At 38.8% G+C, this 13,826-nt stretch overlaps 1 protein-coding gene across 5 annotated transcripts in view; it reads left to right on the top strand.

Annotated features, from left to right (window-relative positions):
- Positions 1 to 3,583: 3,583 nt before the first annotated feature.
- med25 (mediator complex subunit 25) overlaps positions 3,584 to 13,826 on the top strand; it is a 31,484-nt gene continuing 21,241 nt past the window's right edge. For 3 of the 5 annotated variants that reach the window (XM_082531922.1, XM_082531923.1, XM_082531919.1), the window contains exons 1-11: positions 3,584 to 3,717; positions 5,737 to 5,886; positions 5,968 to 6,013; positions 6,244 to 6,368; positions 6,467 to 6,565; positions 7,415 to 7,535; positions 7,687 to 7,843; positions 9,938 to 10,062; positions 10,212 to 10,284; positions 10,491 to 10,723; positions 13,493 to 13,585. In XM_082531922.1, coding sequence (XP_082388048.1) covers positions 5,741 to 5,886; positions 5,968 to 6,013; positions 6,244 to 6,368; positions 6,467 to 6,565; positions 7,415 to 7,535; positions 7,687 to 7,843; positions 9,938 to 10,062; positions 10,212 to 10,284; positions 10,491 to 10,723; positions 13,493 to 13,585 — 1,218 coding nt within the window. In that variant the 5' untranslated portion in view covers positions 3,584 to 3,717; positions 5,737 to 5,740. Of the gene's footprint in view, positions 3,718 to 5,456; positions 5,552 to 5,585; positions 5,611 to 5,736; positions 5,887 to 5,967; positions 6,014 to 6,243; positions 6,369 to 6,466; positions 6,566 to 7,414; positions 7,536 to 7,686; positions 7,844 to 9,937; positions 10,063 to 10,211; positions 10,285 to 10,490; positions 10,724 to 13,492; positions 13,586 to 13,826 lie in introns of those variants that run through there. The other 2 variants (XM_082531920.1, XM_082531921.1) reach the window with 2 other exon arrangements.

The following is a 13,826-nucleotide window of genomic DNA, read 5'->3' as shown; positions in this document are numbered from 1 at the left end:
TATGTCTGTGTTACTCCACTTTCTGCTTCCACCTCACTATATGTTGGATCCAAATATTGCATTTTGTTCTCCATGTCATTTATTTTAAAGCTTTTAGATATGATTTTAAAACACAAATTTAAATGTTGCCTTTTTTTTATATGTTTTTGTTTTATTTTTTGTTTTTTAATAGTTTTTTATGGTTTAAAGTGATTTACACATTAATGAATAATTGTGATCTAACAATATAATGCCTGTGCTTCTGGAAAGGCCCCTTCCCTTTACTTCAGGCACCTTATTTATTGCTAAAACCTTTCTTAAGTCAGATTTTGACATTGCTACTTCACCACTTTGCAAAACAGTTATTCAATGCTGAAGAATTTTCAGGCTCTTTTGCAGCACAGTTTTTACGTATTACATTGTTTCAGGTTGCACAAAAGCCTACAAATCACACCTAAGGTTTTCAACATAAATTTTTCTACATTGGATTTATTTCTGATCAAATATTACGATTTCCTGTTGGCCACTTTTCCTTCACATTCATGGAAACGCCTCTGGTAACCTATTTGTCTGGTAACCTATTTGTGTGGATGCCATTGTATCAGCATGCTGGCTGTGATTACCTGTTGTGAGGCGACCATCTGGCCCTCAGCATCCCAGCTGGGTACCAATGTCAGGAGACGGATTGTCTTTACCATACCACCTGGACCTTGCAGACATAGATAGCTACAGCACCAACTATATTTCTGATTCATATTGTATTATGTAATTCTGTGACCAAACAAGGAACATAAGAGGAAAAAAAAGAAAAGAAAACACTGTCTGGTCTTCCAAAGGCATACACTGAAAGCAGGCCTTCTGTAATTGCTTGGCAACTGCTGGCATTGTGTGTGTTGAAGTTCAAAGCAGCGAGACACACTGTATATTCCTCTGAGCGGCAGAAAGCATCAGAGTTGCAAAGTAAAGGGATGCCTACGCAGGCACACACACACACACACACACACACACACACACACACACACACACACACACACACACACACACACACACACACCATCCATTCTGTCAGTTTAATTTGGCCATGATGCTCATTCAAAATAAAAAAGCTCTGTGGAGGAGCTAATGTTTGCATCCAGGGGGTAGCCTTGGGCATAAACCCTCCCTCAGATGAACTTTCTTTAGGTCGCCTGAAGTGTTCTTGCTTACTGACGCCCAAATAGAAAAGCTGCTTGAGCCCACAGCTTGTTGCCCTCCTTAGAATTTAGGTTAAATTGATGTGGAGCATTGTTTCTGTGGGAGGGTTTGAGCTTGATTAGCTCTGAAGCGCTTTGCTGAATGCTGTGCTAAGCTGACTGACTGGCTGGCATTACCACAGGGAAGGGGATGCTATTGTTGGACCCACAAAAGCAGCATGCCGATGTGTTACAACTACAGGTTAGCCTCTGGTGTATTGTGCTGATCTGACAGCAGTTAATGTGCCGATAGCTGCTGTGGTAATTATGGTCTTGTTTCCAGCACTGAGGTTGCAAGGGGAATGTGAAAGCCTTTTTATAGAACAATGAAGTTATGAAACCATGAAATCCAGAAAAAAGCAACAACTAGGTTAAGAATGTCAAGCCGAAAAATCACAGGCCATGCTTTGTGGTGAAGATGTTTTTCTCAGTACCATGGATTTTGTCTCGGTATCTTTTCCTATATGTAACTTACTCTAAACATATACCGAATATAGATAAACAGTCTAACACTAAATTAAAGGAACTTTAAGTTAAAATGTGTAGCCTGCTCTCTGATAACACCATCATTGGTTCATCATCACTAGATATTTGCTGACATCTGCTGGAGGTCTGGATCACAAGCACTTGGATATCTCCAGCGTTTGTACTCAGAACCCTATTCGAAACACAAAAAAGAAAATAGTCTGGGATTTGTTTTTTTTTGGGGGGGGGGGTGGGGGGTGGGGGGGGGTTGGTGGTGGTGGTGGTGGGGGGGGGTTGCTGTGGCAACACTCAAAGATTTCAATTTCTGTCTCTTCAGTACTGAGCATAAGTTTGCATTAAGCAAATTAATGTGTGATTCCTGTCCTTTGGACTTCGGGAAATTTCATCTGAATGCACCTGCCATTGTTATCTGTAATAGTCAGCTGTCTGGATTTTTCTTGTGTAGATTTCAGTTTTACCCTTGGGGAAAGCCCTCTGGCTGCCTCAGGTTGGTCATTAGATAGATTTAAGGAAAGCTAACTGGACCCTTTCCTCATCACTCAGGCACTGAAAAGCAAAGATGAGGTTTAGAAGTCTGAGCCAAGACAATATTCACTGATGACCCTGCACCTCCATGTTTCATTATGTGGAGCAATATATATTGAGGGCATTTCATTTTCAGTAATTGCTTACAAGCAGCCAGATAGCAGAGACGTCTGGGCCTGCTCTGGGCACTTACACATCAGTTATGGCAATGGCAAATGTTTATGGGCCAGACGTGGTCTAAAAAGTCATGAAGTGGATTCCACCAAGTTAAGCGTGGGCTGGAAGTGACCCAAACACTTGGAAGCAAGAAAATACCACAGTACTGTGTGAAGAATTAATGGCTTGACTGTTTTTTGTTTTGTTTCTTTTGTTATTGTTTTGATGTTGTTGTTGTTGTTCTTATTCAAAATAGAACTAGATGAAATTAGCATTTAGGAAAACACCTGGACAGATCATGCTATTACAACTTTGTCTTCTGTCCCTTTTCTTTTTTTATCCTCACCTCTCCGTGCTCCCGTTTCCCACTGTCACCAAGTTCTTGGTCATAGGGGATCATCTGAATGTTGGGATTCTCTCTGTTTAATATTGTGTTAGAACGCACTTGAACTGACTGTTGTTGAATTGGTGCTATTTGAATAAAATAAACTCAAAATGAATTGGATATAATCAGGGTCTTGGCCTTCAGTAAGCCTAAGAAGACAACAAATAAATTCGACAAGGTAACTGGACTTCTTTAACTGCCAGTGCTTTTGTTTAGTTTTAAATGTTTGAAAATGTTTCGATTTAGTTTAGTTTTCATTACTATGAGGGGTTGGTTTTAGTCTTTGTAAGGGGTATTGATGTGAATTGTTACTTTTTGTGAAACCGATATTGAAACAGTGGTTCATTTATTCTGGTATTGCTGGTTTACGAAACATCTCTAGAGCATATTTTCACGTTTTGTTTCTGATCATGGTAACCCTAATTTTTCGTTATGCTCGAAAAACGTTTTCTTGGTTACAGTGATATTGACAGTGTATTCACACATCCAAGTTCTCCAGTCGTAAGCCAAATTTCACTGAATTACTTTTGATATTAAAGCATTATATTTTCTCAATAATGGACAGCAAGAATTGAAAATACCTTAAAACCGTGTCACCGTCTTAAAGATTTTAGTATACTTCTATAATTCTGTGTGTTAGAACGGCTTGAAACCCCTGGTATTTTGTGTTTATGGTAATTCCCAAGTTGTATCGTTTTCGTTTATTTTCCTTGTACTCCTTTCGGTGTTCTTGACAACCTGATGTATGCCATATTCCGCTTTGTTGTTATTATTAATAAAGTTTTTCTTTTTTTTTTTTAATTCTTGGACTCTTGTGGGCATGTCGTTTCGTCACTTCCGCCAAAAATACAACAAACGCTCACGCTAACTGTGCTGTGTAATTCAAGTTAATTTTTAAAGTTACAGTTTGGTCCAACCGGTTCAGCGGTTCGTCGGACAGTCACAGTCCATCAGGTCAGTCTACATCACTTAACAGCTTGAAAACGGCTTGTTAATTGGGGTTATTTGAACTATATTAGCTTGAATCGCTCACTGACGTTTGCTGTGCTAGCTAACGCTAAAACGAAAGCTGTGCGCACTTCAGCTGTTGTTGACTTCGTTAGCTTGCGTTTAACCTCCCCTTGGCGATAATGTCGATTAGCAATATTAATTATGGATTAATGATTAGCGAAAAAAAGCTTGGTTTTAGGTCCTACCTTTAAAACTGGAGCGCACAGCTATCGCAGCAAACATCTGGTATTTTATCACCGGTTTAAAACAAACAAACAAACAAACAAAAAGAAACAAAAAATAAAACATTTCTCGCAAGTGTGCTACACTGAAAAACACATGTGCTGTTTTTGTTTTTCTTTGAGAAAGAATAGCAGACTGTTACAGCTTCACAGAGGTGAAGTCACATGCTTCCATCGTACTGTAGCTGCTGGATGTCCCTGAAATCACTATCTTACATTGGGGTGTTTCAGCTCCGAGTGACTTGTGTACCTGACAAAACAAACTCAAAAAAGCAAATAACATAGATAATCGAGCTCGAATTAAGGTAAGAAATCAAACAGGAAATTAAACAAGGTAACGCTAAAGATGGTATCCCAAAAAGTTGAAGCTGTTCGTATGGACTTTGCGTTTTCAGTTGGAGAAACGTTTCGTCACTCAACCAAGTGAGTTCTTTAATCTCAGTTGACTGCACGTTATAAACAGTGCATTTGCATATTGACTAAAACTAACACCACTGGTGACTATTGGTTTGTGGGGTGAGTACAGTACTGTTTAAGCCATGGGTAGCTTCAAATACTTAATAGCTGGAAGTATATATTTTTTCTTAAAGATTCAAAGTAATGGTACAAGGTTCGCTGTCTCTTCAATGACAAACACAACATTAGCTGTGAGGGAAGAAGTCACTTTGATGAGTGATGAAATGTTTTTCCCACTGAAAACGCTACGTCCAGATGAACAGAATCAACTTTTTGGGATTTACTTACCTGGATGATTCAGCATGCATCAAGACACTAAAGATATTAGTTCCGATAATAAGAAGACAATATTAAAAAATTAAAATGTAATGCTTTCTAAATGAATATATATGAAATGAGCAGTAAATTAACATGTTTTTGCTTTTGTTTAGTTTTAAAGGAAAATTGTAGTTTAAATTGTAGCCCAATGTGTCTGTCTTCTCACTGTGCTGCAGAGTATACGTACAGATCATAATAGATGCCATAAATACCACAAAGGCATTTGTCTGTGAAGGTTCTCAGTCATCCAGGTCATCGTAGCCTAAGGAGCTTGGAAAGAAAAGCATCTGGACTTTAAGTTGCTTGAAGACATTTCACCTCTCATCCGAGAAGCTTCTTCAGTTCTAAGGTCAAATGGTGGAGAGTCCCAGATCTGAAGTCCAGACGCTTTTCTTTCCAAGTTCCTTAGACCACAAGGGCCTTTCATCTGAGTTTTAACAAAAGTGATTTTTAGAATTGTTTTGTCATTTTCAATGTCAATTATAGCTTTTTATGAATTATATTTATTGAATCAAGATTTAAGAATATCAGAAATGCATTCAAATAGAAAGGTAGGTGTTACGACCCGGCTCAAAAGGCGCAACATAAAAAAGGAGATGAGTATCGGTGAGAAGAGGTTTCATCTTAAAATGGGAAAACCAGGTTGGCTAAAATGGTTGCTGCCACCAAGGCAAAGACAAGTGCCTCAGGTATGCTTTTATCCACACCTGACTAGGTGTGGCCAATTAGCACCAGCTGAACACACTGAGCAGATTAGAGGCTGCAGAGGGACGTAACAGTAGGTAAGAGGCTTAAGAGTTACATGTACCAAATCCTACTAATGCTGGTGTTGAAGAAATCAGTCAGACTATATTTATTTATTTATTTATTTTTAACCAAGAAATATTTTTCACACCTAATTTTGGTTTTTATTGTAGTTTTGTTTTTTGTTTTTTTAAACTATGATAACCTTCTCCTCTGTATCTAGATCTATGGTGGCAGGTTCGGCACTCATGGAGCCATCCAGTAAACCTGGGCCCAACCAGGTGGCTGATGTGGTGTTTGTCATTGAAGGGACAGCGAACCTTGGACCATACTTTGAATCTTTAAGAAAAAATTACATACTTCCAGCTATTGAGTAAGTATCTAAAGCTACCCATTGTTTCCTAACTCATTAATGTCATGTAGCCATGAATTAATTTTATTTCATTCACCACAGGTATTTTAATGGAGGGCCTCCAGCAGAAACGGATTTTGGTGGAGATGTGAGTGTTGCTGTAATTCCTGTTTTCTATCTTTTTAACTGCTTATCCAACTTAAGGTTGGGCTAAAACCTTTCCCAGCTGACATAGGGCAAGAGGCAAGGTACACTGTAGACAGTCTAATCTCTGCTTTTTATTCTTTAGCTTGCATTCCCTGTCACTGTTTGCTGAAATTCGAATATGTTTTTTGAATTCTGTGGATAATTTATGATTACTATTTTATTTTTTTCTAGTACGGGGGCACACAGTATGGCCTTGTGGTCTTCAACACAGTGGACTGCGCTCCGGAGTCATATGTCCAGTGTCACGCGCCAACCAGCTCAGCCTTCGAATTTGTCTCCTGGATCGACAACATCCAGTAAAAATTATTTTCCTATTACACCTTTTAAACTGCCCCTTTGTTCTAATCATGAAGAGAAATTGTAGAAAATCACACTTTTTTTCTTTTCCACACAGGTTTATGGGAGGTGGAGCAGAAAGCTGCAGTCTGATTGCAGAGGGACTTTCTGTGGCCTTGCAGCTTTTCGATGACTTTAAGAAAATGAGGGAGCAGATGTAAGCCTGTATTTGTGTTTTCTTCATTGATAAAACAAACCTAGAGGCAGAATCTTTTCATCCAAGGTAACTTGGTAAAAGACAGTGAGAAGCTAATTTTGGCACTTCCTTAAAATAACATATTCTTCTCTTTTCCAGCTCCATGTTTGTATTGGGCCTACCAGAGTAGCTTTTTTTAGAATAGCAAGTTCAAACAAGCTGCTTTAGCTGCTACCTCTCAGTTCAATAATCCTTATTTTTCTTATATTTGATCCCGTCAGTTCATCTTCTTTCTGAAACGACATGTTTTAGCATACTTCCCTGTAATTTTAACCCGTTTTCTCTGATTGGCTCCCTCTTTGAAATACCTGCTTAAAATGGCAAATGGGTGGGGCCTCGTTGCTCTCAGTGTCTATGATGAATATATTACGGATGTCTGCTGTTATTAACATTATTATGAGACAAAAATAGAAAAAATTTAATTTGAGTGTTTAGATCAGTTTTGAAATCTGAGTTTTCACCTCACACAAATTACACTCACATAAACTGAACTCATTTTCAAAACTTTGACCATATGTAATTTTGGTTATATAGATGAACATTCACCAAATTAATGGTAAAGGAAAAGTATAATAGGTTCTCTTTAAGAGGCAAAACTATGATTGAATCAGTATAATAAGTCTTCCTTTATCCCCAAAATAACTGGGTCTTCTTGCTAAAATCATCTTTAAAAAGTTTCTAATATCTCATGAAATTCAAGTAAAAAGAAAAAAACAATTACAACAACGCCAGTTTTCTTTTTTGAATTAGCTTAGTAGTGATGAAAATCTAAACTTTTATGTCTCTCCCTCTTTCTGTGTGCTGCTGCAGAGGTCAGACCCACAAAGTGTGTGTGCTGCTGTGTAATTCCCCTCCTTACCTGCTTCCTGCTGTGGAGAGTGTCAGCTACACTGGCTGCACAGCAGACAGCCTGGTCAAAATCATCAGAGATGTAAGTAAACACAGATTTTGTCCTCAGTAGATACTTGGAGGACAGGCTGGCTTTTTTGGTGAAGGTTATTTTTACTGGGTTAGATATGATCATAGTATTAACCTTGATATATATTTGTTTTTTGTTTTTTTGTTGTTTTTTTGTTTTTTAGAGAGGAATTAATTTCTCTGTTGTGGCTCCTCGGAAACTGCCCCCTCTAAGGGCTTTGTTTGAACGTGCGTCACCAGTAGGGGGGGCAGTTGAATCTCTTCCTGACTACAGTCAAGATCCCTTCCACATGGTCCTAGTCAGAGGCATCTCGCTTCCTGGTGAGAAAACTATGCCTTGTCCACTTGTAGCACATGTTTTTATTCATTTATTTGTTTTTTTTGTTTGTTTGTTTGTTTTTTGCTCTTATACTAAAGATATGTTGTGGAACAATAAGCCTTGATGAATTTTCAATTTTAAGTCTTCTTTGATACACAGTGATATGTAAAGGTATTTGGACTCATGTTAAAGCCTTAGCTTTTACACGCTGGGTGCCATTACGCTGGTTTTCGGGTGGAGGAATTGTTCTTATTTAGATTTGAGAATGGACTGCTAAGTTGTCCGCTTGGTTGGAACTGTAGTTTTGGCACTTTGACATTTTTAGCCCTGGAGGTTGATGTTTAATATGTGAGTAGACAAGTGTACAATGCTGTGAAAAAACAATTTGACTCCTCCTTGTTTTCAACATGTTTCACCTTTTCAAAACATTTTTAATATTAGTCAAAGATGATCAAAGAAAAATGCAGTTTTAGAATGAGGATTTCATTTATTAAGGGAAGAAAAGTTATCCAAACCTACCTGACCTTATGTGGAAAAAAAAAAGTTATTTCCTCCCTTGTTAAGTCATGAATTAACTGTGAGTAATCACATTTTTTGAAAGCTGAGTTCACTTTTATTGGCCAAACCCAGGCCTAGACTCTGGTGAACCATGCTGCTAGCCATTATCCACAAATGAAAAAAACAGTGGTGAACATAACCAGGAGTGGCCAGCCTACAAAAATTACTCCAAGAGAGCATGAACGACTTATCTAAGAGGTCACAAAAGGACCCAAAACAACATCTAAAGAATTGCAGGCTTGACTTGCTTCAGTTACGGTTGTGGCTACACTTATGATTCAACAAAAAGAAAGAGACGTGGCATAATGGGATAATTGTAAGGTGAAAACCAATGCTGACCAAATAGAGCACAAAGGCTCATCTCACGTTTGCTTAAAAAAATGTCTTGATGAACCCCAGGAGTTTTAGGAAAAATATTCTGTGGAATACAACTGGCATAAAACTAACGTGGCATTTCATAAAAGAAACCTCATACCAACAGTCAAACGTGGTGGTGGTAGTATGATGCTGCTTCAGGACCAGGATAACTTGCAAAATTTGAGGAACTATGAATTCTGCTCTCTTCCTGAAAATCGTGAAGGAGAACATCTGACTATCAATTTTTACCCTGAAGGTTATGCAGCAGAAAGTGATCTGAAACACCTCACTTGTCATCGCCATTGTCCATGCTGATGACAACTTGCATATTAACAATCATGAAACTGAGCTCACAACCATCAATGGTGCTAGTTTTTGTCATAATGCAACTATACCATTTAGAAGTTTGGGGATACCTGCTGTTAGCGGAAACTCAAGAAGTTCCCACTAAATTCAGATGAACAGAATGAACTTTCTGGGTTTTCCTTACCTCGATGATTGAGCATGCATTAAAATACACCAGTCACTCTGCTACTGAATGGCTAAAAAAAAAAAAAAAAAAAAAAAACACAAAATGAAGTTTCTGGAGTGGCCTAGTTGAAGTCTAGACTTAAATCCATCAGAAATGCTTTGGCATGACTCCCATGCTGCTGAATTAAAAAAAATAAAAAAAATAAAAATTCTACATTTATCACAAATGATTGATTTCAGATCTTCCTGCCAAGGGTGCCACAACCAGTTATTAAGTTTAGTTTTTCACTCAGAGCCAGGTTTGAATAGCTTTTTCCCCTTAATAGATGACATCATCTTTTACAAACTGCATTCTCTATTTCTTCTGGTTATTTCTGTCTAATTTTAAAATTACTGAAACATGACTGTAACTTTGTATATCAGTTTATGAATCATCCATTTATATAAGATTTTTATTTCACTCTGAGCGCTTCTTTATTTGTAATTCTTAAAGGAATTTCTAAAGACTTAGCTACTGTTCAAGGTTACTCCGACACATCTCTGTGATCAGAGTCATAAATACATATCATGCTTCCAGTTGTAAGAAGTGCAAAACAGAACAAAAAAACGCTTGTACCTTTTCAACTGGACTTCACTAAACAATGGGTGATGTCCCGATGGCTGCAGCCATCTTTTATGTACAGAGCTTATCTCCCAGTCTCTCTCTCTAGTTTCTGCAGGTGGAGGACCCGGGCCGCACAAACCTGTCATCCCTCCTCCGGTGCTGGCTAGTAGTCAGCCTGTTGTTGGAACTCCACAGCCCCCTCCACCAATAAACACAACCCCTCCTTATCAGGTAATGGGCAAGCAGCCATATAGTGTAAAGCTGGCTGGAGACTAATTCGTGCTGCCTGCTTTTGGCTCAGTTTCAGACAGCGGTGCTTATGTTTCTTCCCTTAAAACGTTTTACCAAGCATTGTCTTCCTTTAATCTGCCCGCTGACAGAATACGCCTCTGACTGCTGCTCAGGTGGCTGCACAGATGGTCATGGAGGCAGCCAACAACCAGAAGAGTCGCTGTGAGTTACCAGAGGGCTCTTTGGGTCTTTGTGAACAATTTATACTAGCCAAGCTTTTACTTGCAGCGTGTCTGTGTTTACATAGACCATGTGTGATTATGCCTTGGTGTTTAACCCTACAGCATATTTATATATGATATTGTTCGGATTTATGCTTTTTTTTTTATGTCAGTCTTGTCTTTTTATGCCTTCTTTCCTTCCTTCAGTCCCAGGAATGGGCCAAGGGCCTCCATTTCCCAGTCACCCTGTAGTCAAGCCCATTCAGCCGAGTTTATCAACAGTGAGTACGGTAAATACGCCAATCCAACCAGTTACTCCCAATCAGCAGCCAGTCCCACCCGCAGGACAGCCAGTGCCCAGCCAGCCACCACAGCCACTCCCTCAGCAGCCACAACCCTCTGGAAATCAGACCACGCAACCATCTGCAGCGCCCACTATGGTAATTTCTGTTTCTTCTTCTTCAACTTCCAACCCCCTTTTAAGGGTTAAAAATACAGGAATTTGCAAACAAGGCAATAAATGCATTATTTGGGAAACTGTTCGTATTTCTTGTGTTGCTAAGAGTTAGATTAGAAGAACCGTAGCTCTGTAATGTGTCCCTGGAAAAATCAAAGCTGCAGAGATCAAGCTGGTAGCTCAGACAGACTCAGTGGAGTCTGACCACCGATGACAAACTCAATATACTTCAGACATTGAAGAAGAAAAACACTTAAAATAAACCGATATTAGATAGGATATGAAAACATGTTACAAGACGTTCATGTTTTCATATCCTATTATTAAAAGGTGACAAATTAACATCCAAAAAAACGAATAAACTGCGACCAAAAAGTGTGGAACATGATGGACGCTGCTCTAAAATTCATGACAACCTCTTCAATATAATTTAAAATCTAAAATAGCAAAACAATAAACCATCCAGCAATTCACTTATTTGGTTCTGGGTTGCAGGGCAGCAGCCCCTCTCGCGAGCCATTTCCTCCAGCTTATCCAGGAAACATCAGGTCCAGCCAAGAGATATAATCTCTCTAATGTGTCCTGGGCCCAACCTGGGGCCTCCTGCCAGTAGGACATGCCTGGCCAGACAACTTTATATCCAGGACTACCTCAGCTGCCTCCTTTCAATGTAGAGGAGTGGCGGCTCTACTCTGAGCCCCTCCTAAATGACTCAACTCCTTACCATACTGTTAAGGGAAAGCCCATCCGCCCTTTGGAGAAAGCTAATTTTTTCCACTTGTATCCATGAGCTCATTCTTTCACCTTTAAAAGAACTAGCAATAATGGTGCAATAAGATATCTGCATAACATTTAGGACACAACAATTTACTGGTATTTCACATCAATTAAAATCTTAACAAGACTTGGATTAAATGAGTAGTAAGTCTGGTGCTGAGTAGTGACAATTAGTCGTATAGTCGCACACATGCCTACTAAAAACAAGAAGTGTTTTTCTATATAGGGGATATTAGCGATCAATCGTGATATCATGTAACTAAAGAATTACTTCCATGTTGTCCAGTGCACTGGAAACATTGGCCTTCAAGCATATATATTCCTATTTCCAATGCTGACTTGTCCTGACAGTTGCACATTGCAAAACACTTTCATCAGATTAATTGCAGCGGTGTTTTTGGCTACGTTCACACTGCAGGTCTTAATGCTTAATTCTGATTTATTTTTTTTTTATTTTTTTTTATTTTTTTTGTCTGCTTGTTCACACTACAAATAAAATGCGACAGCAAATGCGCTCTAGTGTGAACCCTCAAAGCGGCCGGCATGCGCAAAAGAAGACGTCACACACAACGCGCTCTGTTTAGACCCAGACCAAACAGTATTGTTTGACTGATGGTCCTTAATATAAAGACTTGTTTCGGACTTTACGTTTCCCAATTTTGCTTGAAGTTATAAAGTTATTTTGTTATTTACAAATGGCCTAATAATGATCCTTATTGCTGTTTTAGAGAGGAGCGGTGCTTCAAAGGATAGTTGCAGATTTCTGTCAGAATCTGCAGATTATACAGTACAAATAAAATGTTTACGTTTCTCCAACGTTGTCTTCCCAACAGTTTCATTGGATGGCCAGGAACTGTTCGCGATGTCTTCTCAGGCGCTGATAATTGCCGTCTGTCTTGCGTCAGTGACGTAAAAGACGGATTTAATGCGACATGACCATTCAAACAGCAGGCACTTTCTAAAACATCAGATATGTATCGGATTCAGTACCACATATGAAAGTGACCTGGGTTGGATTTGAAAATATCGTATTTGTGCCGTTCACACTGTCATACCATGATCGGATATGGGTCGCATAGGGTCAAAAAAGTCGGATTTGATGAGCTTTCGCCTGCAGTGTGAACATAGCCTTTGTACACCTAAGTCACATTCATGCCTTTATTTTTCTGTTCTGTTTACACATTTTGTTCAAACCCAGAGAAAAGAAAAGGGTGAAAAAATAGTTGGACTAATGCTGAAGACATACAGTACTCTGCATACAGAAGTTCATTTTCATTCCATGTTCCAGTGGCATATTGTGTTTCCTAATCCAGGTTTATTTTGTGAAAAGGCTAATTGATCTTTGTGGGGGGGGAAACCCCCATCCAATTATCCCAACACAGAGCTGAAACTGCTGATTAAGGAAGCAATAAATCTGTCTAATTGAGCGGTTGGAGCATCAGCGTCTGTGGTTCAAATATACTCAAGTTGGCTGAAAAAATATTGGGTTATCTTATGTTTCATTTGCTGTTTTCACCCCTGTAAACGCTATCAAAGATTAAGTCATACTGATATTTTTACATGTAAATAGCCCTGCTTCACTTAGAAAGACTCAGGACTTTACTTGGTGATGCTCTGCAAGCAGCAGCCTTGAGCTGAGTTTTCAGACCAGCACACTGTCTGAAGCCTAATATCAAAATGAATTTTAAATGCTACTACTACTACTACTACTATCAGATCAAAACCAGATAAGAGTCGCAATTCCCCAGAAGATCATTGTGGGTAGCGTTTTTTTCCCCTTCGTTTTCCAATTCATTTATTAATGTTCCTTTTTTAACAGATTCAATTGTCTAAACTTACATCTAATAACGTAGTTCGATCAGCTCTAAAGAATTATGTTTTACTATTGAAATAATTACTTTTCCTATGAATTGAGAAGTAATTCTTTATTCCTGGAAAAGTGTTGTATTGATAGCGTCCTCTAATTTCCTTACAGCCTGGAAGTCAAGTCAATCCAAACCCAATTCCACAAGGACAAGGTGTCACCAATAAAGTAGTGGCCTGGACTGGTGTTCTCGAGTGGCAAGAGGTAAAACAGATTCTTTGATTTTGAGTTAATGTTCATTCAATGGGAAATAAATGGATGTCTTACTTTTATTGAGAGCTTTGTGATCAGAAAGTAAAACCATCAAGGAAAGAATCACTTAAGTCATCAGAGTTCAGACAAAAGAGGTCTGGGAAAACTGCTAATACTAACCATTCTCCTCCTCAGTGGGCCTCACCACCAGTACACTGTGGAGCTCCATTTACCAGTCAGCTTGCAGATGTTT

The sequence above is a fragment of the Aulonocara stuartgranti genome, assembly GCF_965226115.1.
Source record: "Aulonocara stuartgranti genome assembly, chromosome: 4".
Taxonomy (NCBI): Eukaryota; Metazoa; Chordata; class Actinopteri; order Cichliformes; family Cichlidae; genus Aulonocara; species Aulonocara stuartgranti.
This window is presented reverse-complemented; position numbering and strand designations above follow the sequence as displayed.